Source organism: Podarcis cretensis (genome assembly GCF_951804945.1).
Source record: "Podarcis cretensis genome assembly, chromosome: 1".
In the NCBI taxonomy this organism is placed as follows: Eukaryota; Metazoa; Chordata; class Lepidosauria; order Squamata; family Lacertidae; genus Podarcis; species Podarcis cretensis.
In genome coordinates this window covers 23,603,575-23,630,982 of record NC_137170.1, presented here as the reverse complement: position 1 = coordinate 23,630,982, position 27,408 = coordinate 23,603,575, and the positions used below count along the sequence as shown (strand labels likewise).

Here is a 27,408-nt window from a genome sequence, read left to right as displayed (position 1 = left end):
AAACTGCGGACCTTCTGATCTGACCGGCAAGCCCAAGAGGCTCTGTGCTTTAGACCACAGCGCCACCTGCTCCCTCTCTCAAAATAGCGCTGTCTTCAACAGGGTTGTTGAGCGCTGCACACATTATCAACTTATTTAGTTACAGAAGTTGCATACGCACACCCCAACACACACTCTGCTGACATAATTCTGGTTTTGAAGATAATGAATGTGCTGGTGGTGCTCAGCAGGATTAAAAGATGGCTGAATCAAAAAGCCTAATAAAGTTAACGCAGAACCTGGCTAGAACGTGAAGACAAGTATCCAATACGTATCAGCTTAACATTAGAAGCTTTGAAAGAAATCTGTTTACCTTCCTGCCAGAACTGGATTCTACATTCCCCTAATATGGAAATTAGGCTATGAGATGAACAGAAGATACATTCAATGTTTTCCATGCTTCAGGTAGTTCTGACACTGACATTACTGGACAACAGGTTTTGTTCATAAACTGCAGTCCAAACTCATGGAGAGAGTTCATGTAAGATTTTTAAACTAAAGATAAACAAGGTTGAAGGCTTTCCATTAACATAACCCTTAGGAACAGCATATAAAGGTCAGGGGCTGCTACCATGCCTTTCAAATGCATTTTAAAGCTAGTTTTTGGAAGTCTTGTTTCCATATAAAGAAGTCTTGTGTTTCAAAATAACTAAAGGATACACAAATACATGTACAGCATCCATTTTGTAAGGTGTGTGTAAGTTTGAACCACAGCTGTACTCTATAAATTTTGCAACAACAGACCTCCATCTTTGGTGTATTCTAAATGGAAAGGTAGATTTAGAAACCTCTGCACACCTTCCATAATTGATGTGGTCCATGTATATTTTGTTCTTGGGATATATGCACTCAAGTAAAAGTATCTTGAAAAAAAGTGGCCCTAAATTCCACCAGATTCAACTTGTTCAAAAGAACACGATTTATTGGAAAAGTACAAAGGAAATAAAATCATCATTTTTACAGACTGGTATGATTTCATGTTTTATATGAATCCATTCGCATATTTGTTTTCAAGTAATACTTTAAAAGCAAAAACAAAAAATCAACGCTGACAGCTTTATGTAACTAATGGTGCAGAAGTTTTAAAAACAATGACTGTGCATTAAGTTTGGCAAGCTAATTTCCTCCTGTTAATAAATCAAGTAAATTGTGTAGCGCAAAACAGTGTTGCCTTAGTTTTATGGAAATGGTAAAGCTAGATGCATTCTCAAAAGCAATGCTTACCCTCAGGGCCAAATCCCATTATCCATACTTATGCAATGGTTTTTAGAGAGATCAACAAAACATGAAGCATGCAAGTAAGATAAATGGGATTCAGCTTCTATAACTAGCCAAGCATCTAAAGCTCACTGTTGTAAACAAACATTATCAAAATCCAAGTGTTCTTATTTGTAATGTATTCCTTTGTCGTACCATATATTTGCATACAGTTATCTATCATTCAGTAGCTAAGGATGACACTTCAAGATGGTGCAATAATATAATTAATTTTGAAAACATTATCAAAAGAAATTAACAATAGGCTTTGCAATATTTTTCTTGGTATACCTGGCAAATGCCTATGGTTTAAGCAGAGTATACAGTCTGAACACTGTAAACATCCCAATACCATAGCCATAAGATACACATGTAAACATAATATATGCTTAAAGCACCATTTACAAAATAAAAATGTTAAAACTGTTTTTTTTTTTTGTAATACAGAATGCCAAATGTGGTCATCCTCCCGTAGTACTCTTGTATACCTCAACTAACAGAATAAAAAAAATAGCTCTAAGTTTGCTCCCCCATTTTCCTCAGTAACAGACACGATAGAAAAAAAAACTGTAAGGTGCATGAACAAAGGCCATTCATGAAAAGCGGCAAAAATCTTACAGGTAGAGGACATTCATTAACATCTGATAGAACACACACCCACACACATTCATTTATGAATATCCATTCTTAACACATAGGTAACCATGCAGGGTTCATTTCAGAAAGCAGGTATACAGGTGGCACTGAAGTCATGGCATTAAAATGTTTCCTTATCTTCTTTACTCCTAAAAAAAGAAGCCTGGAATTCTGGGAAGGCCTTAGCTTAGTGGCAGAGTACATGCTTTGCATGCAGAAACTCCCAGGTTTAACCCCAGGTTTCTCCAGTTAAAAGAAACTCAGGAAGCAGGGATGGCAAAGACCTCTGCTCGAGACCTTGAAGATCCCACTGCCAGTCAGAGGGGATGGTACTGGACTAAATAGACCAATGGTTTAACTCAATGTAAGGCAGTTTATTTTGCTTATCCAGTCTAACACTTGTATAGAAACACAGGAACGGGGAGAAAGGATAAAACGAGGGATCAGAAAACAATTCCCAAGCAAAAGAATAGGAATTAAAGTAACTGGTTCTGAAATATGCTCCACAACTTGTTACTTCAGCTATTCAACCAAAGTTCAGGGAATCAGAGTGCTAAAACAGTGCATTGAGGGCAGAACTGCCCAAAATTTAGCAGAAAGAGTATAACAAATGAAAACGTTCCCTTTCCTCCTACTACAAAAAAAAAAGAAAAAAAATTACAGTTGAAAAAGATGCAAGATGGGCTTGTTAGTTTGTATCTCTTGCAGTCCTTAAAACAATCAAAATTCAGTTTGGAACCAGACCTTTTTTTGCATCTTTTCTTATACTGGTAAAATAACTTTATTTAATTTCGTCTATTAAAATAGTTTGCGTAAGAAGGACTGAGAATACAAGCCAACTTTCCTTTTTTTTAAACTGTGTAACAGAAATATCTTTCAGAAGTGAAAGGCAAATTATATTTATATAGGCTTAAAATATCCAAAATACAGAAGTGTTTGGAATGCCTTAAGGCATGTACGTGAGCCGATGAAGCTGAAGGTGTCACCCAATGCTGGCATCCTAACAGAAAAGCCTCAGGACCGGACCTCTGTGTAACTGGGTACAGTTGATTTTGCTGTGCAGAAACCCGCAAGAATACGCCATCACAACTGAACAGGGCTCCTACCCCATACAACTAATTGCAGGAATCACTAACTTACCCAGAACATCTATGGATCAGGAAGGCGAGTTGAGATTTTAGAACAAACTGATAATCCTTTTGCTCACGTGCAGCAAATCTACAATCTTGATTAGAACTAGTGGCATGGGGAACTAAAACCTTGAGGTGAGAAGACTTTATTTTTATTATATGCAATTGCCTTTTAATTCTGATCCTCAGCCCCATAGGTTTTAGGGCTATATCCTGCTTTGGTACATCAGTGAAATGAACCCTACCTTTATACCACCCGCATAGGATTAATACAGGATTTAGTGTTTCGATAAAATAAAACTAGGAATTTTTGTCATTTCTTTTCTTCTGCGTTCAAGCTGTTTCTAACAGTTTCCAAGGACAAATTCATAGCTGCCTGAAGCATATCCTCTTCACTCATATCACCTCCTGGCAAAATAGAAGATAAAATGCATTAGGTTCTAAAATACAGCTATAAAAAGGGGAAATGTATATGTCGTTTCTCTTTTTAGATTTTACTGACTTCATTATACCTTAATGCTCAGTTTTTAATAGCAGTGTAGTTTTTTTAAAAAAAGTTCAGCATGCACCCATCTGCTAGAGGGTGGGGGTGGAAGAGTTATCCTGGCTACTGAGCATGTAGCAAGAAGATCAATAATGACTTGCACTTGTCTTGATCCAACAAATAGAATATGGAGAATTCCAAGAAATAGTGCTCCATATCAGTTTCTTCCCTATAATGTGGCATGAAGAAAGAAATCAGACTTGCTTGCTCTGGAGATTAAACAGCATGTATGGTTGGGGTACTCTGGGCCCTCACTGGCGATGGTATACTGTCAGCAACCCCATTATGTTTTATGGCTGCAAACCCTCTCCCCCCCAAAAAAAGTAAGAAGAGAAACTAGTTATCCAAAGTGCCAACTAGTAATCAATGCATGTCAGAACTGAAGAGCCTGTTAATGTAGTTTTAACAATTTCTATTGTTTTCTTTGTTACACTGCTCTTAAATGATGGCTTCTTTCGGCAACTACAGTCATACCTCAGAAGTCGAATGCCTTGCGAGTCAAACGTTTTGGCTCCAGAACGCCGCAAACCCGAAAGTGAGTGTTCCAGTTTACGAAGTCGGGTTATGCAGGTTCCGAATCGGAAGCCGCGCCTTGGTTGCCAAACGTTTTGGAAGTTGAACGGGGACTCCCGGGACGCATTCCCTTCGACATCCGTGGTACAACTGTATATATCTCTAAGATTTCAAACAGTTTGAATAGTATTTTGTTTACACATCAATAGTTGTCTTTTACAGTTTTGATTCTCTCTAGATTGTTCCTGAAGGACTTCAGTTCTGAAATGTGTTGAGCTACAGCAAATGTTCACAGTTGGCACTTCTGATAACTAGTTTCTCCTTTTTGCATTCTTTATAGGTGCACCTGCAGTCACAGCTAATGATGAGTTAGTAATTGCTCTAGATTGCCTCTTGACTGACTGAAACACGAGGCTAGATAGTTAGTAGAAAATACACAAACATGCACCGTATCATTCATTCACCTGCTAAACTATACAGATAGCCATACCAAATCTTCCCAAGTCAAGACTGAAATGATGACCCACCAAGTTAGAAAGAAAGGATGATGATGATGATGATGATGATGATTATTCCCCACCCATCTGGTAACTCTGGGCCCCTCCCAGCAGAATAGTAAAAACATGATAAAGCATTAAACATTAAAAACTTCCCTAAACAGGGCTGCCTTCAGATGTCTTCTAAAAACAGTAGGCCAGACAGTAAGGTAACACATATATGGTAATATGATAGAAGGAAAGTAATACCTGGATCAGTGACCAGTGTATTTGAATTTGTAACTGGTGCATCATGGAAACCTGGGTTCTGAACTTGCTGATGCAACTGCTGCTGTCTAGAACAGTCAATAATAGTTTTAAAAGTGGAATCTAAATATGCAGTTCTAATTTTGACTAAACAAGTTCTGTGATGTTGTAAAGTAAGGGTAAATATTCATTCACATACATACCAGTTTAAATAACATTCACAGCAAGATCTGCCCTTGGCAATGTTATAAAGGTCTGCTACCCGCGTTGGTCATTGCCTTCCCATCTTGGCTTTAAGAGTTTCATTCAATGCCGCTGTTGCCTGAGTGGAACAGATTTCCCATTCGCAGACCTCTGCTTGTGCAACAGGACATCTTCTTCCCATCCTCCCCCTGCTTCCCCCCCTCCAAATCTGCCCCAGGGCTTTGGGGGACCTTTTGGAACAGAATTCTGCTTGTGTGACATCAGATGCAAACCCTTAGTTTGCTTCATTTTCCTTTTCAGTAATGGAACAGTATTTGTGTTAAGATTGTAAAGTACTGACCTAACAAGAGTGATGAGCTGTAGCAGTGCTTTTTTTTTTTGATAGTCAATTATATACATTTTTAAAAGGAATATCTACCCAATTCTAAAATATTTATTAGGCAGGATGGAAAAACCTAGCCCAATCCTGTGCCACAGCCAAGAATAAAATGAATCAAAAGCAACATAGTTATTTTTGCTGCAGCAGACGAACACAGCTACCCACCCGAATGTTTTTACAAAGTAATCGAGACATCTACAGAATTGAGAAAGCATTTACTAGACAACCACTGATGTGAAAATAGTCTTGAATAAATTAACTGATCATAAATCAATCAAATGTGATGAGGCCCAGGAGAGGGAGTTAGAGATACCAGTAAAACACTGGTATTACTTAATGCAATGGCCAAGTAATGAAATACTTCTGGGACTGCTACGAACAAATCCCACTTTGCAGTGTCTACATTACTTTTCAAAATAGGCCTGTCTTCGCCGCCGCAGCTCTTCTGACGTAAGAGATTCAGAGTGGCTTGTTGCAGATGAATGTGGGACGTTTTGTGTGCAAGAATCTGGGAAACCACTTCTAAGGCCGCCTCCTAAAATTAAAACATGCACATACACCATTACTGGGATACAGCAGATTAAATTTAAAATGATTTTAATTTTCTACTCTTCTATTTACAGTTTTTCAGTGGTTTATAATCCAAATTCCTCCTAAAAAAATTAGCAGTATAAAAAAATAAAAACCACCACCAATCACGCACTGAAAGTCTTCAGAGAATAAAAAAGTCTTGCCTGTTGATTAAATTATTTTAAAAAGGATGGTGACAACTGGGTCTACAGGGAGGGGACATTCCAGGGGCGGCAAACTAAAAGAGCATTTTACCTTGCATACTAAGTTGAATGGCCCTACGGAGATCTGCTTCTTCATCCTCCATATCTATTTCCTGTCTGCTGAGAGCAAGTGCTTTTTGGAAATTCTCTTCATCTTCATCTAACATGCCTGTACCATCGAAGGGAGGATTAACATCTACAGCTGGTTCGAGGTCTGTTTTTTGTACCCTGCAAGGATTACAAAGTTAAAAATGGCTTCATTCTAACGTCAAGTTCTACCACATTTTCAAAGCAGTGGGAAAAACATTTAAGATCTTTTTTAAAAAAGATTCAAACTTATCAAATATTTTTCCTCATAGCACACACAACAGTAGAAAGAGTAGAAAACAACATGAAGAATCTGATGGAGCTACTTTGAACAAAAGCATGCTAAGTATCAAAATAACTCTCAAGCTGCATTCCCAGCTCTAGCCCGGAACGTAATAGAGGATAACAGGGAATGGGGTTTTCTTCACGTCAATAATACTAGAAGAGGCACACACTCCCTCCACCAAGTTAGGCAGTGTTGGTTAGGTTTTCTCCATCATAGTGAGAGCATTCATTTCTTTATGAGTCACAACTGATGGCATTTATGTAGTCAAAGACAAATGTTGCTTTGCCATTCTGGAAACCTGCTAAACAGGTAAGCAGAGCTCACCTCCAGAGCGATCTCGGCCCTGAATGGGAAACCTGGACTTTGAAAGTCATCTAATCTTCCTTGCTGTATTATACTGTATTGTTTTAATTAGTGTTTTTATAGTTGTTCTGATTTTGAGTGGAGTGCCCTACCTGGGTGGATGGAGCAGCCAAGTAATTTCGTTGTCCCCGAGAGGGGGCAATGACAATAAAGATATTATTATTATTATTATTATTATTATTATTATTATTATTATACGGAATATGGTTAGTATGAATCTAATAATGGAGGATGCCTTTCAAGAGAGGTGTGGCAGGAGGAAAGGTGGTGAATATTATCATGGGTGGGCTCTTTGGAACAGCTCTCTGTGCTTGGAATCCTTGGTAGATTTGCATTCAAATGGATAGCTATAAACCTAGGGAAGCATGCTCTTTAGAGTTTCTATACAAATGAAGTTTCCCCCACCCCCCAGCAGTGCACTATACAGACATAATGTAAAACTTGTAATTCCAAATCTGATATATAGGCAACCCCTGATTTGCGTGGGTGTTGTGTTCTGCATCATAGCACACTTCCATGAAATTGGGTGCAATTGAAAAAGCCTGCAAACACCCTGTTCTGCCCCCACTACCTACTCTGCCCCCATTCCACCTTCTTAGGGGCATCTTTTATTATGTTTCTGGGTTACTTCCGGGTTTGGTGCGATACATGGTCAGACACATATTGAACACACGTCAGTGGGGGGCTGCCTGTACCTTTTATTGTTCTTATACAACCTTCCCACTGATAAGGTGGCATAGGGAAATATATGTCCTACTTAGTATTGTGTGGAGGACAACAGCCGCGAAGTTGGAAGAAGTGGCAAGTGAACACTCAGGGACAAGGAAGCTAAGAGTTCATCTCTAGCCTACACAAAAGAGTTTTGCAGATAAAAGCAGGCAGAAAGAAAGATGTTTTGAATTACTCTCACTCCTGCTACAAAAGGGTAGTAGTTATCTCTTACTGTATTTCCTTGCTTACTTTCAGAGTTACTCACATCCAACGCTCAACACTGATTAAAATACAAGTTTTTATTTACCTTACCTCTGATCTCTTGATTGCAGTGTCTCTTCCCCAATCAATTTTGGCCGCTGCATCTGCTGCACCCGAACCATTTGCAGTAACTGGTCAGCCTCACAATCTGGAAGGTCACCCTTTACCACAAATATTGAATAGCCTGAAGAAAGTAAAAGCAAGTAGCCAAAATATGAGAGACCAAAACTTATCAAGAAACATTACAACGGGGGGGGGGGGGGGAGAGCAGGGGGAATAGGGAAGAGAATAAAACTGTCATTTGCCAATATTTTGGATTCTGTCTTCCCTTCATTATAACTAGTACACTTAGTGGATGTCATTGTTTTATTCATAAAATTGAGGAAGACAGACTTCTTGCATGAACATCATTGGTTGGCCTTTGAATTTTACTCTTGCTTTCAAATAACAGGGCTCAATATTTCAAAGTTAGCATTACCTTCCTGTTGTAACTGGGCCAGGAAAAGTGCAAGATAAGTATCAGATATTAGTTCTGGACCCGTCAAGAGAGAATTCAAGTTGAACCACTGCAATTTTAGAAAAAAGATTTCAAATAAAAGTAGTTAACATGTGATTTAGTCCATTTATTTTTGTACATGGCAAACACCTGCCTGCTGTATATGTAATTGCTATGAGTACACACAACTTTCAAGCATGAGTGAATGAACTGAGTACTGCTTATTGCCTGCTTCATCTGAAATTTCAGTAGGGTTGCCACTATAGCCTAATAAAGAAATTGAAGAATAATTATCTGAATAAAGCTAAACTGACGCTTGCAAATAACTTCTGAATTGGTCAAAGCTCCAGTCGCCTCCAAAGTTTATGGGTTACCTGCAGTGGGAGCTTTAGCATTTAGTCGGGGGGCAGATCTAGGCTGGGCTCAAAGGAAGTGCTAGCCATGCATGGGAGAGAACTGTGCACATTGTAGTTTCTGGTGCAGAAGTTTCTAAGGCCAGAGAGAAACTACGTTAACAATTAGCAACCACTGCATCAGAAATACAGTGGTACCTCGGGTTACAAGCACCTTGGGTTACAAACACTTCAGGTTACAGACTCCACAAACCTGGAAGTAGTACCTCAGGTTAAGAACGTTTTCAGGTTAAGAACGTACTCCAGAACAAATTAAGTTTGTAACCAGAGGTACCACTGTACCATACAACAACTCTGGTTGCTTCTGTCTAGAAACACTGATCAATCTGTAGGTTAGGGGACTAATGTACTGAATAGACAACCCACAGAGAAATCAGCTGCAATGCTTTAATATCACAGAGGTGTCAGCTTTACTGAATAGATTTTGGCGGCATTCAGTCTTAGTGCCAAAAACTGGTTTTGAATTGGAAGAATGAGCAGGTAGAAGCACAGAGATCAGAAACTGTCAATCACGGCGTGCCATTTTGTTTGAACCCATCAAACCAAAGATTAGCAAATCTTTGGTTGGTCAGAAATCTGAATCAAATATTACTAAACCTGATATGCAAGCAAAGACGAAGCATGTGAGCCTGAGGCTTGGTCCTGCTCCTTCTCTTAACATCAAACCATGCCTTTGCTTTACTTCTAAATCACCATATCAAGATGTATTCCTGGTAATAGTCCTCTCTGCATATCTTATTCAAATATTTTGGCTTAGAGCAGTGTGAGAAAAGGTTTGAAGTGTTGTTATTTATAGGGGCTAATATTGCCTTGTGTGTTATATACATAATTTCTTAACAGCATATAAAAAGGCAGAGAAAACTAGACACCAGTCACAAAATAGCATCTAAGAAAGCTGTGGGATTTGTGTACTATTAGCAATCAATTTAACATTAAATTTAATTGCCACAACTAAATGTTCAACCTAGAACATCCTTTGACTGAACTGATATAGGGTGCATTTTTACATCTCCAAAACTCTTTATGTTCCGGAAACTGTCATGCCTCATTCTTTGCAATGCCCCATCTCCTAGTTTAGGCACAGTTCACCATACGTTCTCGAGTTTTGATTACGTCAGCCAAAACGCTCATGTGATCTGTCAAGGATGCTTTAGCTGAGATTCCTGCACTGCAGGGGTTACACTAGATGACACGTTGGCATGTCTTCCAACCCTGCAATTCTGATTCTATGTAGCATGATTTGGCTGTTCACCTAGACCTCAGAAGAAGTGAGCAGCACAACAGGCACCTACCAACTAGAGTAGGAGATGTCAATAGGTGACTAAAAGTGTTCTAGGAGTTCATTTTTAGCAACCCCAACACTGTGTTCTGGCACTATTGAACTGATTGCTCCCCTCATTTGTTCATCTTGCCTTTTTTGCCTGACAGACTGAAGACAGGGCGTTTGTTGGTGTACAGCACCTGCCATCAAATTTTTAACTGATGGGAAACCATTTTATGAAAAGCAGGATACAGTTTTACATAAATGCCCAACTAAACGTGCAGTCTTTGTTCAAATATCAGTCCAAATAGCTCATGCTTCTGCTGAGAAAGACCTGTGTTCATGAACACTCAAGGTATAACAATTTGTAACCCCCCCCCAAAAAAAAAATTGATGTTCACCCCGCAGAGAACACATTATGACTGTAACTGCCTCGTGGACTGTAGCTGCCACAACTATTTGAAGCATCTTATTTTATATAACTTGTGATGTGGAGGATGAGCAACAGCTCTTCAACATGCCAGATTATCTTATTTTTATTCTCTCTTATTTTTAAGTGGCAAATACTAGCCCCGTCTCCTCACAGGATAAGGTGTTTGTTTTTTAAAAAAAGTAGGTCACTTAATTTATTTATTTTTAAACTCTTATCTCATTTCATTTAGTTCTTTGCATGCTGTGCAACTGCTGTCAAACACTGAAGTGCTCCCCCATTCTTGCTTTCTTAAAGAAATCAGCAATACAATCATCTCCCCACTCCTTCCAGTATTGGTAGATGCCGTCATGTAATTGACTTGAAAGGAGACTTAAAGAACTGTGGCCCAAAGGCTGGAATGTTGTTGGGATGCTGCCCTTCATATTATGCACATTAATGCCAAACTACATGGTTGTTCTGTGATGCAAGTAAACAGCTGTGAATGTTATTCAACTACAGTCTTAGGCTGTCAAATACGCAATTATAATACTTGGCCCTAAAAGCAACATTCTTCTGACACCCAAGTTTGACGTTAATTTTTAAACAAGAAAAAAAATAGAATGTCACCTGTTTTCCTAATTTTCGAACTGTAAACCAGTGTTCCTTATAGTTACAAATAAAAGATCTTTCATTTCTAAAAGAAGAAAAACACAACGTATACAAAGAATTATTAAAGCTCGTATTTTAAAGGGTTTTTTTTTACTATCATTGGTGTCATTTTGCTATCATTTTAAGCATTTTATTAAATTCAGCTACAATTTCAATCAGATATTTGATCATTTAAATATTTTGATGCTTCAGAGAATTGAGATAGCACTCTTTTGATGATATTTTTGTATATATAAAGCATATATATTAATAGACACACACCATGATGTCATAAAGCAGATATGATGCCACGTACCATTCAAAATCAGCATTCTGTGATGCCACAGATACTGAGATGTCATGAAGGCTCAGAGGACAAATGGACATGTAAGGCCTCAATAATATGAAAAAGAAAATGCTGAGGGGATAAAACCAGAACTTGATATACTAATTTTCAAAAGGAACTCTGAGGAAAATGATAGGGTTTCTTTTTCTTGCATTTTTTTTAATTTATTTTTTGGTATAATGGAAGCAGGGAGCTAAAAAGAAATTCTTACATAGGGTCGATCCCGAGCCTCTGATACTCTGGGCTGTTGAAGAGGATTAGTTCTAAACCCCAAACTTTCAAGGCATTGCTTATAACCTGTCAAAAAACAGCACTTTTCATGAGACAAACCAGTCAGTTATAAAATTTAAGCAATGCAACCATTTTAGCCACTATAAAAACAAATATATTGTTTTCACAAAGCTGGGACTGGAAAAAATTTAAGTTTTATTAAAAGGAAACCACTGGGATGAGAAAATTCAAAAGTCAACCTTCATGAATCTACATTCAGCAGACCACATATATAACACATTTAAGGGTGAATAACGAATACACAATTTGACGAGGAAATTCTCAAAAGGCATAACACTCCTGAACTGGTGTTATAAACAGCTATACAATTGTCACTTTGTTTTGTTTTGCACTTCATTTATGCTGAATGCCTGAACAGGATGTTGGCAAGCTATTGAGAGGCAATTTGCCTAATTCAGCAAGCTCCATAACTACAAAAGATTTCACTTTGTCCTAGCATGCTCTAAGATACAAAACAAAAACCACCCATGTTCTAAGCAGGTCAGGATATTTGCACAAGAGGTATACTATCCAGAATTACTACTGAGACCTTCCCAAAGTACTTTCTGCACGTTTCTGAAGAATGTCAAATACATTTGATTTTACATTTTCAGTTCAAAATACAGTTTATGGCACACACTTTTTAAAGCTGTTTAGGAAAAAGGCAGTTGGGAAATCACAGAGACAATTCACCTCAGACACCCTGTACAAGAAAAGGAATACTATTTAAAGCAAAGTGGAATTGTAAGTTGCAAGTGGCAATTGTAAGTCTGCCAGTTTCAAGGATTTCTTTCTTCTTCTTTTTAACACTGGTGTTTTCTGTAGCATACGTATGAAGTGTGGAGCTCTCACACAGTCATGTACACGGATCTGAAGCTCCTGGCCCTAGTTATTTACTCAATATTTTCTTGGCACTAGTTACTTACTAAATATATAGTCCATCTTTTAGTCTGAGATACCCATGAAACAGCTTAGAATGCAAACAAGAGAAGTGTTTCTTCAATGTGTGTGTGTGTGTGTGTGTGTGTGTGTGTGTGTGTGTGTGTATCAACACACCTTTCACATTTTGCTTGCCTGATTCAGGAAACATCAGTGTGAACACTAAAATTGTTACAGACAGGCCTTGTACAACATGGAGCTGCAATTATCACTTTCTTGCTGCACCATTCAGAAAAACAAAGAAATATTTCCATTAAATATAAGCCTTAAAGGACCCATGGGCTGATCTATTTACCAAGAGCACAAATTGAAGGGAATTATATCACCAAACAAAATGAAATTGTATAACTGCATATTTCAATTGTGTAATAAAAAAATCATTCACCACTTTAATGCTTTTTGCCACTTTGGAAGATACATGTAAACCACAAACCCCAAGTACGTAGAAGACTTCTGATTTAAAGGAAACGTCTATAAAAACTATAAGGCTGCCTAAATGTTACTGAAAAATTAGTGGCATATAAAGTTCAAAATTATCTGTAGGGTTGCAGCCACAGGGATCTGAACTGTCTCCTAAACAGGCTCAAAAATGTGAACATAGATTGAACTCTCACTAAAACACACTTTTTAAGAACGGAGACTACAAGGAGAATGCTTACTTGAATAGAGAAGAAGCCACTGTCATCCATGTTTCCAGAAGGCTGCTGTTCAAAAACAAATGGAAAAGGGGAAAGGGGGAAGGTGATTAATCCGTATTACTAGAAAAACTTCGGGGGGGGGGGACAGAAGCTGAGAATGAGTTATGCCCATTCTTCACAATTTATTCATGCTTAAACATATTTTTAGTAAAACACCCCAGGCAAATAAAATAGGTACACAGAAATATATTTGGTAGACCCATCCCATTTTAAGCATATTAAATTTGCATAAAACAAGCTGGTGAATTAATGCCAGTTCATCTGAAGAGTTTTAAAGGCTGTTACCTGTAAAAATGTTTGATACTCTTCACTAGAAAGTCCTCCTTCTGCCATCCTTATTCGCTCTTCTTCATCCAGTTGCTGTGCAATAGAAGACAGTTCTACAGGACTGAAATATTCCCCTTGTAGTAAGTTATTCAAGCAATGCTGGGCACACAGGGAGCCTTCTTGCTAACAAATGGAAACGTAAGAAAAGAAAAGAAAAGAACGCCACAATGAACATTACAATGTCTTGCCATGGTTTCATTGTTCAAATGCTGGGATTTTTTAAGGATGTGTTTACTGAGCTTTCAAAAACAACATTCAAATAAGATAAATAATAAAGACACAAAAAACTATGGTTGTGTGGAGTATGCTATTGCAGTGGGAATAAAATTAACAGAAGGCTCCGTACACTTTTGCAGACATCATAATAAGATAGATTCTAAGAAAGGGCATTTGGAAAGTAAGAGTCACATATCAATAAGGTAGTCTCACCACACAGAGGCATATGTCATGGGCGGAAGGGTCTATGAACGTGCTATTTTAATTTATATAGTGTATGAACAGAGACTATACAACATCAAAATGGTATTGCTTTGTGACCCCTTTTAGAACACCTGCGACGGGTTAATGCTCACACAAGCCATGTCTCACATCCTCTTAAACCATTTATTTCTTGAGGGACCCGACCTGATGCTTCCTGACAGTAAGAGCTGTTCGACAGTGGAATTTGCTGCCAAGGAGTGTGGTGGAGTCTCCTTCTTTGGAGGTCTTTAAGCAGAGGCTTGACAACCATGTGTCAGGAGTGCTCTGATGGTGTTTCCTGCTTGGCAGGGGGTTGGACTCGATGGCCCTTGTGGTCTCTTCCAACTCTATGATTCTATGATGCAGACTTCCAATGTTTGGTGATTTTGAGTCTAGCTGCTAGCTTTGCTAACTCCTTCCAATGGCCAGGAGAGCTAATGTTGGTTCCAGGATTAGAGACTGTTTTTTTTTTATTGAAGAAAGATCGGTGAATATGGGCTGCCAATAAGCACACTGACCCTTTAAATTGCCCTGAGGACAGTAAACACATGTATTCAAATAAGGTTTGGGCCTGAATGCCTTCCCCCCTGTACAGTACAGACCTCATGAAAGATCTAATTTGGGTTATCTTGAACTAACTATGCTTTACGTTGGAAGGTACCGAGAGGTATTAACTCAAGTTACACCTAAGGAATTAAGAATTCTCCATTAATAATCAGTATCAACTGCTTTAGCTGGAATGTTGTGTTTTTAAAAGACTTCTGTGTTTTGTCACTTTGAGAAATGCTCTCCCTCTCTTGACAGTGAAATGGACAGGTCTATAGACACGAAGTTGAACAGACTGTTTCTTCAAGAGCTTTTAAGTCACTTCCATTTTTATTATAGAAGCATTATCCAGCAAAGTCCATGCAAAGGTACATGTCACAAAAATTGTGCAACAGCAGAAGCCCAGTCCCAATCACTTGAGCTTTTCTGAATTGCCTCTTTAGGCCTTTCTTCTCTTGCCAATCAATCCCACATATTTACTGTGCAGCTGCTAGCAAACTAGGCCATGCATATTGTTGCACATATTGGATTCTGTGACAAAATATGCACATCAACTTGTATTATATAATAAAGTTTACCACTGCTCCAAATGAAGAGAAAATGGACAGGAAAAGCTACTGAAAAAAGTATTTTTAATAATTTGGTCTCCTATTAGGCAGACTGAGGTACAACTCCATCAAGGGCTACTGCCTAATGTCAGCAGGCACGTGAATAGCAGTTAACATTGTCAGACACACATCTATTCATAAATATATGGCATTGGAATTTTCTCTCTTCTTCAATGTGGTTGTCATACTTCATTGAACTTCCCAATGCCAATTATGCCAATGGTCACAGGATACAAAAATATTTAAGTCTTTGGGTCAGCAATCTTTTGAGTCATATTTACAATTGAAGACTGAAGGGTCAGCAACATTACCTCTATCCACACAAGCAATACTTTCAGCCAGCCCAAATCCATTTGCAGCTCCTTCTTGTCCCTGCCTCTGCAGGGAAAAACCTGGCATGTGGACCATCAGGTGGCAGAAGGGACTGCTATACAGTGGACGCTCGGGTTGCAAACATGATCCGTGCGGGATGCACGTTTGTAACCCGCAGTGGTGCATCTGCGCACGCGCGGGTTGCAATTTGGCGCTTCTGCACATGCGTGACCGCCAAAACCCGGAAGAAACCCGTTCCAGTACTTCCGGGTTTTGGCGGTCCGTAACCCAAAAAAAATACAACCTGAAGCATCTGAAACCTGAGGTATGACTATACTCAAGTATCCTTCCACCATCTTTTGCCGCATCTTTTTAATGGCTTGCAACTGTTGCAAGCTACTTTGACTAAATAGTGGGCTATAGTTAAATTAGTTGCTTGCTTTCTAACCCAATCCTCCTCAGCAGGAAAAGCAACAGAAGCTTTAACACAATCACTCAAATATTCCAGGGATTGCCATGCTTCAGTCACTTTTGTTGCTCACAACAGAAAACTGAAAAAAAGAAATACAGTGGTACCTCGATTTAAGGGACGCGGGTGGTGCTGTGGTGTAAACCACTGAGCCTAGGGCTTGCCAATCAGGTCGGCGGTTCGAAACCCCATGACGGGGTGAGCTCCCATTGCTCAGTCCCTGCTCCTGCCAACCTAGCAGTTTTGAACCTAGCAGTTCAAAAGCACATCAAAGTGCAAGTAGATAAATAGGTACCGCTCCAGCGGGAAAGTAAACAGCGTTTCTGTGCTCTTCTCTTGTTTCGCCAGAAGTAGCTTAGTCATGCTGGCCACATGAAAACTGCCTGCGGACAAACATCGGCTTAATCGGCCAGTAAAGCGAGATGAGCGCCGCAACCCCAGAGTCCTTTGCAACTGGACTTAACTGTCAGGAGTCCTTCACCTTTTCACCTTGGTTTAAGAACAGCCCTGTTTACAAACTGGTAACAGCCCTGGTATATGAACTCCGCAAAGCTGGAAGTAGTGTTCTTGTTAGCCAACTTTACCTCGGTCAACAAACGGAAGCCGAACCATGGAAGGGTACTGGTGGTGGGAAGCCTCATTAGGGAAAGAGCGCCTCGGCTTAAGAATGGCTTTGGTTTAAGAACGGACTTCCGGAACAGATTAAGTTCGTAAACTGAGGTGCCACTGTAATCATAATCACCTCCCATACTAAGACTGCAATCATATGCACATCTACCTGAGAACAAGCAAGACTAACCATGGTTGGGCTTACTTCAGGATAAACATGTATCGGATTGCACTGCAAGTGTGACTATAAACAGAGGCTCTCTAAGAGTTCTAAGCAGCTTGCCACCACGCACAAACTACTACACAGGCAAATAGAGGGATTTATATAATGAGGACAGAGAACTTCTTGTGGTTCACAGCTGAAGAAGGTATTAAAGAGCCTCTTTACCCATTTCTTCGCCTGCATGGGAGAAAGTGGCTAAAAGGAATAATTCTGGGGATGGGAGAACAGTCCTTGGCTCAGGGCTGTACTAAGGGTCAAATAGGAAGCCAGTGGTGACTTGACTGAATCCTTCGGGCATCAATTGTTCAATCATACTATTGAGTTCAGAATGAAGTAGCAAACACTTCCCAATTTCAAGAAAAGTGTTGATGACAGAACATTTTCATTCAGCCTGTATATAGGGCTGCTTTGCAAAACAACAACGACAATGTCACATTCCAGCTTAGAAGTTGAGGAAATAGGGTGTGCACAATGTTTTGTCAGAAAGAATGTGTGTAGGATGATGTATCTTTGAGACATATAATTATATTTGTGCCTTTATGCAATCATAACTGATTTAGCTAAAAGGCTTCTATATCCCTGTGTCTTCTTACTTCAGAAAATAGAACATGAGCTCTGCATTTAAATTTCTGAAAACATTTCATACAAAGTTTTTTCTTTTCATGGAAGTGGAATCTTTTTTGAAGAACTGTTTATCATTAAAGTGGAGCTCAAGTTTGCTTCTCACGCTGTCAAGCTGGACCAATGCTCTGGAGCTGCTTTTTGGAAGGCATAAGAGACAACAGCTGTAGAAGGGGGTACTGAGTAACCTCATTGTGTACAGAAGTGTTTTCCCCATATAATCTATTAAACTGTACCCAAAACCTTGGAGGGGGAGTTAATTTATAAGAATATTAATAAAGTTTAAGGCCTGGAAGGAATATCAAGAGGAAACTAGTCCAGTTTCCACTTAATGGGGTGTCACACAGAGTGTTTGACTAGAAAAATATATTTCTTTTAAATGTGTCTCAGTCCTGAAAAAAGTCACAACATTTCAGTCTGAACTACCTTACGAGTTGTTGTAAGTGATCAAATTAGTTAGCCCATGAATGGTACAATGAGCTCCTTGGAGCAAGGACAGGATATGAATGTGGTAAATTATTTCCAGTCAATTAACACAAGCAATACAATATACTGATGAAGCTAATCAAGTTATGTTGTACCAGAAGTGAAATGCAGGCGTGACCAGGATATATCACACTTGCTTGTAAGTTGATAAGGTGACTGCACCTTGGAGGCAAGCATGTTTGCCTTATCACTAGTAGATATCATGAAAAAATGAAAGATTAAAGTTGTGCCAAAAGCAAAGAAAGGCATGTCATGTGCAACACTATTATCAAATTATTTTAAAAAATCACATGTTTTCAAAATAGCAAGCTGGTCATATGTTTAGGACAGAAAAAAATTATTTAATACTGCACAAGTAAAGTAGCTAAGGCACAGCAAAGATACATTATACAGATGTCAGTGGAGTGGACAATGTTTTGAACTAAGCAGTACCCTTCAAACTAGGATTGTGACTCACCCTTGTCCTTCAAGCCAAACCACCACTTCCCTATTTTGTACTCCCTGCCATTAGCAGCAGAGTTAGCTGCCCCGCACTTCCCCACCAGGAAGGAATAAAGAGAAAAACACTCCTCTGTGCCACCCAGCTTACAATTATATGAACATGCTTTAATAGGGGATTAGCCATTTCCAATGATCGTTAGTATCCTGTCAGTAGAAAAAGGCGGAGAACAAGAGTTTACTTCGTTATTTTTTTCAGACTTTCGAGATCACCCTTCCTCTAACAAATACCAGGGTTGAGTACAATATACAAGGGTGATCTCAAAAATCTCTCTGTCTCTGTCTCTAAACATCCCCACCTTTCAAGCAATAGTACATAAGGATAGTATAGAAATATATATTTTTTTTTTTTATAATGATTTTTATTAATTTTCCACACATAAAATGAAGAACAATATAACACAGTATTACTTCATAATCATCGGTTCATACTTTGACTTCCCCATACCTCCCAATCCCTGCATCCTTGTTTAAAATTGTTTAGCAACCCTTAAGTCCATTGTCTTTAGTTCTTTTTCAAAAATATTTCTTAAGTTTTTTTGTTTACTGCTGCAATTCTTTACTTCTTACCCCCTGACATCTTAACATTCCTCAATTTTACAATTATTTTTAAGATATATCTTGAAATTCTTCCAGTCCTCTTCCACTGTCTCTTTCCCCTGGTCCCGGATTCTGCCCGTCATCTCGGCCAGTCCCATAAAGTCAATCACCTTTGTTTGCCATTCTTCCAGAGTAGGTAGTTCTTGCGTCTTCCAATACTTTGCCAGTAGAATTCTTGCTGCTGTAGTGGCATACATAAAGAATGTCCTATCCTTCCTTAACACCACTTGGCCCACCATACCCAAGAGGAAAGCCTCTGGTTTCTTAGGAAAAGTCCACTTAAGAACCTTCTTAATTTCATTATAGATCATTTCCCAGAAAGCTTTAACCTTTGGGCAGGTCCACCAAAGGTGGTAGAAAGTGCCCTCAGTCTCATTACATTTCCAACACTTATTATTAGGCAAATGATAAATTTTTGCAAGCTTGACTGGGGTCATGTACCACCGGTAGATCATTTTCATAATATTTTCTTTTAAAGCATTACATGCAGTAAATTTAATACCGGTGGTCCATAACTGTTCCCAGTCAGCAAACATGATATCATGACCTATGTCTTGTGCCCATTTAATCATAGCTGATTTCACCGTTTCATCCTGTGTATTCCATTTTAACAGCAAGTTATACATTCTTGATAAATTCTTAGTATTGGGTTCCAACAATTCTGTTTCTAATTTTGACTTCTCTTTCTGAAATCCTATTTTCCTGTCCTGTTTAAACGTCTCATTTATCTGATGGTAATGCAACCAATCTCGAACCTTAGGTTTTAGTTTTTCATAACTCTGAAGTTTCACCCTTTCCCCATCGTATTCTATAATCTCATGATATTTTGGCCATTTAGAATCCATATTAAGCTTTTTTTACTTCCCTAGCTTCCATCGGTGACACCCACCTAGGGGTTTTGCTTTCCAACAAATCTTTGTATCTAATCCAAACGTTATACAATGCTTTCCTTACAATATGGTTTTTAAAACTTTTGTACACCTTTACCTTGTCGTACCATAAATATGCATGCCAACCAAAACTATTGTCATACCCTTCCAGATCCAAAATGTCAGTATTCTCAAGAAGTAGCCAGTGTTTCAACCAGCAGAAAGCTGCTGATTCATAGTAGAGTCTTAAGTCCGGCAGGGCAAACCCCCCTCTATCCTTTGCATCAGTTAAAATCTTAAATTTAATTCTGGGCTTTTTGCCCTGCCAGACAAATTTTGATATATCTTTCTGCCACTTCTTGAAACAATCCATCTTATCCACAATCTGCAGCGTCTGGAATAAAAACAGCATTCTAGGCAATACATTCATCTTAATGGTAGCAATTCGGCCTAACAAGGAAAGTTTCAGCCTTGACCATATTTCCAAATCCTTTTTAACTTCTGACCAACATTTTTCATAATTATCCTTAAATAAATTCACATTCTTGGATGTTAAGTTTACCCCCAGGTATTTTACCCTTTTTGTAATTTCCAAACCTGTTTCATTCTGGAAACTCTCTCTTTCTTCCATTGTTAAATTTTTTTCCAACACTTTCGTTTTTTGTCTATTCAATTTAAAACCTGCTACTCGACCAAATGTTTCAATTAATTCTAATACTCTTTTAGTACTAGTGTCTGGCTGTTGCAAAGTCAATACTAGGTCATCTGCAAATGCTCTTAATTTATAATGTCTAACTCCGACCTGAACTCCTTTAACCAACTGGTCCTTTCTGATCATGTTTAACAAAACCTCCAGAACCGATATAAAAAGCAAAGGAGATATTGGGCAGCCCTGTCGTGTACCTTTTTCTATAGGTATTTCTTCTGTTACCACGTTATTTACAATTAATTTGGCCTTTTGTTGAGAGTATATTGCACCTATACCGTTTTCAAAACCTTGTCCTACCCCCATCCCTTGGAGATTCTTTTTCATAAAAGTCCAACAAATGTTGTCAAAGGCTTTCTCCGCGTCCACAAAAATCAAAACTGCTTTCCTATTAATGTCAACGTCCAGCAGCTCCAAAATGTCTATAATGTTCCTCACATTGTCTGACATATGTCTACCTGGGAGAAAGCCTGTTTGGTCCTTATGAATCTCATCTGCCAACACTCTTTTCAATCTTTTTGCCAAAATGTCTGCAAAAATTTTGTAATCCACATTAAGTAAAGATATAGGGCGGTAGTTTTTAACTTGGTTCTTCTCAGTCTCTGTTTTCGGTATAAGTGAGATGAAAGCCTCTTTCCACGATTCAGGTGCCTTTTTCCCCTTTAAAATTTCATTGCAAACTTCCTTCAATGGTTGTATCAGCCATTCTTTCAGCAATTTGTAGTATTTGGCCGTCAGGCCATCTGGTCCTGGTGATTTTCCCAATTTCATATTTTGAATGGCACCCTCTATTTCTTGTTCTGTTATTTCCTCATTTAAGATCCTTTTACTTTGTTCTGAGATTTTTGGTAAGCCGTATTTTCTAATGAATTCTTCTATTTCTTGCTCGTTAGTTGGCCCTTGTGCATACAATTTCTTAAAAAAACTTTGAAAACAATTGTTGATCTCATTGGGTTTGTGGATAATCTTTCCATCCATTTCTAAACTTGTTACCGTGTTCATTTTCTGCCTTTTTTTCAATTGCCATGACAGAAGTTTCCCACATTTATCCGCTGACTCAAAAGTTTTTTGTCTCATTTGCTTTATCTTCCATTCTATTTGTTGGTTCATAAGTTCCATGTATTGCATCTGATGAAACTTTATTTCTCTCAAAATCTCATGAGACTTTGGTTTAGACCTCAACTTCTTCTCTCCTTCTTTTATTTTTTCTAAAATTTTTCCTTCTTTTCATTTTGTTGCTTCCTCTTAATGGAATTTTGTTGAATTAGGAAACCTCGCATCACGGCTTTGCTTGCGTCCCAAATTATTCTTTTTTCCACATCTGTTTTCCTGTTGATCTCAAAATAATCTTTTATTGTTTTAAGGGCCTTCTTATGGATCTCTTCATCCTTGAATAGGGTGTCATTCATTCTCCATCTAAAGGAACCAGTTGTTGTTAGTTTCATCTCCATCTTGACCGCATTGTGGTCGGAGCACGTTTTTGGGCAGATTTCTACTTTTTTTGTTCTTGACGCCAGACTACTAGAAATCCAAATTTGGTCTATTCTTGTCCATGTCATTTTTGCTTCAGAGAAGAAGGTTCCCTCTCTCTCTAGAGGATTCTTTATTCTCCAAATATCAATCAAGTCCATAGTTTCAGTCATTTCGAAAAAGATCTTTGGTAGTCTCCCTTCTTTTGAAATCACTTGTCTCTGTGCTTTATCCATGTTTGTTGAAACAACTCCGTTCATGTCTCCCATCATTAGGATTTTATAGTCTAAAAAGTCAACTAATGTCTCATGCAACTTCCTAAAGAATTCGGCCTTCCCTTCATTTGGGGCATAAACTCCCACAATTAATATCTTTTCTCCTTGAATTTGTATTTCAATTGCCAGGTATCTTCCTTGTTCATCTTTAAATATTAATTTTGGAACCAACTTTTCCTTTGCGTAGATCACCACACCTCTTTTCTTTACTTTGTCTGATGAGATGAATTCTTGACCGAGTCTCTTATTTATTAATAATTTCCTGTGTATCCTGGCGATATGGGTTTCTTGCAAACATATTATGTCTAATTGTTCTTTCTTCAGAATGTGAAAAACCTGTCTTCTTTTCCGAGGAAGGTTCAAACCATTACAGTTCCAACTAAGGAGTTGCAGAGACATTTTGTATTTAGGTAGCTGTTCCTCCAACTGCTCCAAGCTTCTGCTCTTCCTCCGATGGTGGTAGTGAAAGTCCAAATGACAAATTTGCTATATCGGGTGGTTCCCTCTCCTCCACGGTTCCTTTCTGCAAATCCTCCAGATACTTCTCTAGAAATAGTTCTTTGTCCTGAATTGTTTTTATTTTAATCTTCCTTCCATTGAAGTTAAAGGACAATCCTTGTGGAAATTCCCATCTGAATGGTATGGTGTTTTTCTTCAGCAGGTCTACTAGACTCTTGTAGTATGTTCTCACCTCTAAAATGTATTTAGGAATGTCCTTAAAAATCTGTATCTGACAATTTTGGATCACCAATGCCTTTTGGTAATGCAAATTCAATATTCTATCTCTTTCTTCTTTTGATCTCAATGTAATTAAGCAATCCCTTGGTTTTTTGTCCTGCCTTCTACCCAGTCGAAAGGCTGAAATTATCTCAAGTTCCTCATCTTCCTCCCATTCTTCCCGCCAAAAAGTTATGATATTCTCTGTGAGAAATTTCACAAGGTTGTCCCCTTCCACTTCAGGCACCAATCTAAATTTTAAATTCTTCTCTTTACGTTGAAGTTCCAGTAAGGAGAGGGCTGCATCATGCTCATTCACTTTTTTAACAATAGGCCCAAATTTTTCCTTTGTCTCTTCAGCTGTTATTTTTGCACTTTCTGCAATCTTTCGTGTTTCTGAATTTTCCTGAATTAATCTATTTATAGAATCTGTGTTCGATGCGACACTAGCCGTATTCACGTCCAACCTTGTTGTCAACTCTGTTAATTTTTTAGAGTTCTCTGTCGAAAGTTTTGTCAATGCTTCCAGGGATTGATTTATTTTAAGTAGAGCCTGAGTCATAGGATCCATAGAAGCTGGTGTTTTTTCCTGCACAGCTGCAGTTCCTGATATAGAGGCCCTTTTCTTGTGAGCTAGTTTTGCTTTCTGCCTTGTTACTATCTCATCTGTAGGGGCACTCATATCCTCAAGGTCGTTCTCACAGAGTTGATTCCCAAGTGGAAAATCCCACTGTTACTTTTTCAAGTGCAACAGTTTCAGATAGAGCCCTCTAGAGGGAGTATTCAATTGTATCCAAATGGCAAAGATGGAAAAACAACAAAGAAGCAAGGGAATACAACAGTAGCCAAAAGTTTCCAATATCCAAATTGTAAAGTCTCTGTTTTTCTATGTGGCCAAAATGCAACAAAGTACATCTAAGGTCCGATAACTTTTTTGCAAAGAAGTCCCCACTTCTCAGAGTTAGACAGACCACGTCCCAGGTGTCTTGTTTGGGCAGCCCGACCCCAGGGGATTTGGCAATGGAAGTTCTTAATTTTTCATTAATTTTCCAGCAGATTAACAACGTTCCAATCCCTTCCCCCCTTCTCCTGCTAGTCTGGGGGGAGGTTTTAAGTCCGATGTCAGTTTGACAGCTTAAAAAAATTAGAAAGGTTCCCTTTAAGTGCAGCTTGATTTTCGTTGCTTTGTTCCTTCTGCAGTTCCGGGGAGGCAGACTTCCTTAATTTTTGCCTTTCCCGTTTTCAGCCAATTTTATTTTTTTTAAAAGTCCCGTTACTTTTCCAATCTTACTCACGGGTGTTGTGGTCAAATTCCAATTGCAGGAAGGAATCGGCGCTCTCCGCTCATGGCGACGCGGCTTCACTCCGCTAGCTGGGTGACGACTCTCAGCACCGCGCTTACCCCGATGCCGCTCAGAAGCCTTTAAAAAGGCTCCCTCACAGTACCGGGGGGCGCAAAAGGTGCCCACCGAATCTCCTTTGTTCACAGGCTCCGCGCCTGTGATTTTAGGGGTCCCCCGCTTGCCGTAGCGGGTAAGACCCGAACTAACGGAGCAGTCCTGCCTCGGAGCTCGAGGCTCGGACCGCCATTAAGCGCTGGCGCCGACCGGAAGTCCTCGATAGTATAGAAATATAGAGTGGCTGGGGCAACCCAGCCAGATGGGCGGGATATAAATAAACTTATTATTAATACTATGAGCAGAGACCATAAAAGCAATTAGGATGGATTCATACCCTCCAACATTTTTCCGATGAAAATAGAGACGTCCCATTCCATGATGACAATTTCACTACTTATACCCCACACATCTGACTGGGTTGTCCAGCCACTCTGGGCAGCTTCCAACATACAGAAAAACATAATTGAACTTTTTTTTTTTTAAAAAAAAAAAACCCACTTCCCTATACAAGATTGCCTTCAGACGGCTAGGAGGGTCATATAACTCCATAACTCCAAAATTTCTCCAAAGAAAATAGGCACATTCCGCCATACCCTCCAACATTTCTCCGATGAAAATAGGGACACCCTAAGGAAAAGCGGGACATTCGGGGATCAAATCAGAAACCACGACGGCTTCTGTAAATCCGGGACTGGGTGTCCCTGGAAAACAGGGACCCTTGGAGGGTCTGCGGATTAGGGAACCCTAAAAGACACCTGCTTCTTGGGAGAAAAGCAATGACAAACCTAGACAGCATCTTAAAAAGCAGAGACATCATCTTGCCAACAAGCTATGGTTTTCCCAGTAGTGATGTATGGAAGTGAGAGCTGGACCATAAAGAAGGCTGATCGCCGAAGAATTGATGCTTTTGAATTCTGGTGCTGGAGGAGACTCCCATGGACTGCAAGAAGATCAAACCTCTCCATTCTGAAGGAAATCAGCCCTGAGTGCTCACTGAAAGGACAGATCGTGAAGCTGAGGCTCCAATACTTTGGCCACTTCATGAGAGGAGAAGACTCCCCGGAAAAGACCCTGATGTTGGGAAAGATGGAGGGCACAAGGAGAAGGGGGCGACAGAGGACGAGATGTTTGGACAGTGTTCTCGAGGCTACCAGCATGAGTTTGCCCAAACTGCGGGAGGCAGTGGAAGACAGAAGTGCCTGGCGTGCTCTGGTCCATGGGGTCAAGAAGAGTCGGACGCGACTAAACAACAACTGCTTAACCTGCCCCCCCCCGACTAAGTGCCACTGAAGCGTCCCAAAACGAGGGCCCCCTTCGCCCCTCACACAACCGAAGGTCCATATAAACCTGTGTCCAGGGGGAGAGGCTTCCCCAGGCGGCTTCCTATGCAGCCCCTGGACCGGCCAAGCGGACGGCAAGAGCCGAAGCCACGCGGTTTCCCCCTCGAGCCTCCTCTCTCTTCGCAGGCAGGCCGCTCCCTCAGGAAAGCCTCTCCCGCTTCCCCCACAGGCCCCCCCGCCGCCGCCACTCTCGCTCCGCTTACCCTCTCGTGGAAGATGGCCTCCATGTTTATTTGTCTCCCACCACCACCACCACGGCCGCCGCCGCCGCCAGAGGCAGCCTCCACACCACATGACCTCCGCCCAGCCAATCCAAGCTCCGCCCCGTGACCCGCTGCAGCCAATCGCCGTGGCTACCGCTTCCTTCCCCTCCCCTCGGATAGGCTGGGCTTCGCTCTCCCCCACGCCGCCACCTATCTCTACGAACGCAACAATCGCCCCAAAGAGGTACGCGAGGGACAGAGAACGCTCGCGGCTACCCCGGGCAGCCTTCACTTCCGGTTCCGATTGAAAGGGGAGGGGGGAACAGAAAAGTGCGGCGAGAAAGAAACGTATAGAAGAGAGGTTCCCTTTCGACGCCGTGCTTTGAGATAACCCTGACGTGCCCCTCAGGAAATTGATCTTGCTCAGTCGATGGGTCAGCGCCATCATAGCAGAAGTGTGCATACACACGAAAGCTTATACCCAGAACAAACTTAGTTGGTCTCTAAGGTGCTACTTGACAATTTTTAAATTTATTTCGATCATAGTAGAGAGTAACAGTTCGAGTTGGGGGTGGGGAGAGCCTTGAGTTCCCAACAGTCTTATCCTTTATATAATTTATTTTTTTAACCCTAAATGACACCAGCTGCTGCCCTTTTCATTTCTATCCACTATTTTCCTCCTTCCTTGACAGCTGCACAGCTCCTTTTCGGCTTTTCAAAAACAAAAACCCAGTGTGTTCTACTCCGAATGGGCATTTGTAGCAACATTTTTATCCCTACTTCAATGTATATATATTCACTGGAATGTCAGGGCCGCATTGGGGGTGAGTACTATTGGGCTCAATATGGTTTACTCCTGAGTAGACACAAACAGGATTGCACCGTATAAGACTGCAACAGTTGCCCTCCAGAAGTTGCTGAACCACAACTCCCATCAGTCCCAGTGATGGGAGTTGTAGTACAGTGGTACCTCAGGTTACATACGCTTCAGGTTACAGACTCTGCTAACCCAGAAATAGTGCTTCAGGTTAAGAACTTTGCCTCAGGATAAGAACAGAAATCAGGCTCTGGCGGCGTGGCAGCAGCAGGAGGCCCCATTAGCTAAAGTAGTGCTTCAGGTTAAGAACAGTTTCAGGTTAAGTACGGACCTCCGGAATAAATTAAGTACTTAACCTGAGGTGCCACTGTACAGCAAAACCTAGGAGGCAACAGGTTCTCCACACCTTCAGTAGACAGGCTGAAAAAGAAGGGGATAAATTGT

At 40.0% G+C, this 27,408-nt stretch overlaps 1 protein-coding gene and 2 long non-coding RNA genes across 5 annotated transcripts; 1 reads left to right on the top strand and 2 right to left on the bottom strand.

Annotated features, from left to right (window-relative positions):
* Positions 1 to 934: 934 nt before the first annotated feature.
* Positions 935 to 26,279, bottom strand: ATXN3 (ataxin 3). 3 transcript variants are annotated; one of them, XM_079949305.1, is made up of 11 exons: positions 26,148 to 26,279; positions 13,695 to 13,859; positions 13,371 to 13,415; positions 11,714 to 11,799; positions 11,136 to 11,202; positions 8,405 to 8,492; positions 7,978 to 8,110; positions 6,271 to 6,446; positions 5,854 to 5,980; positions 4,866 to 4,951; positions 935 to 3,470 (listed from the first exon to the last, which is right to left on the bottom strand). In XM_079949305.1, the coding sequence occupies exons 1-11, from the start codon at positions 26,169 to 26,171 to the stop codon at positions 3,376 to 3,378; spliced, it is 1,092 nt and encodes a 363-aa protein (XP_079805431.1). In that variant the 5' UTR covers positions 26,172 to 26,279; the 3' UTR covers positions 935 to 3,375. The 3 variants fall into 3 exon arrangements, with proteins under 3 accessions (XP_079805431.1, XP_079805429.1, XP_079805430.1); XM_079949303.1 differs by having other exon boundaries at positions 13,695 to 13,855; positions 26,148 to 26,276; XM_079949304.1 differs by having other exon boundaries at positions 13,371 to 13,412; positions 13,695 to 13,855; positions 26,148 to 26,276.
* Positions 6,917 to 7,125, top strand: LOC307200842. The gene is made up of 2 exons (XR_013832445.1): positions 6,917 to 7,019; positions 7,061 to 7,125. It is a non-coding gene; the product is annotated as an uncharacterized lncRNA (long non-coding RNA).
* LOC307200860 lies at positions 8,540 to 11,129 on the bottom strand. The gene is made up of 2 exons (XR_013832458.1): positions 9,785 to 11,129; positions 8,540 to 9,667 (listed from the first exon to the last, which is right to left on the bottom strand). It is a non-coding gene; the product is annotated as an uncharacterized lncRNA (long non-coding RNA).
* Positions 26,280 to 27,408: the final 1,129 nt, after the last annotated feature.

What these genes read in the sequence shown, in the direction of transcription:
- ATXN3 (XM_079949303.1), bottom strand. Translation starts at nt 26,238, where the DNA reads ATGTGGTGTGGAGGCTGCCTCTGGCGGCGGCGGCGGCCGTGGTGGTGG. An exon ending in AGGCCATCTTCCACGAGAGG is followed by an intron (nt 13,856 to 26,147) that starts GTAAGCGGAGCG and finishes TTTGTTAGCAAG; the next exon opens with AAGGCTCCCTGTGTGCCCAG. An exon ending in AGGCTCGGGATCGACCCTAT is followed by an intron (nt 11,203 to 11,713) that starts GTAAGAATTTCT and finishes TTCTTCTTTTAG; the next exon opens with AAATGAAAGATCTTTTATTT.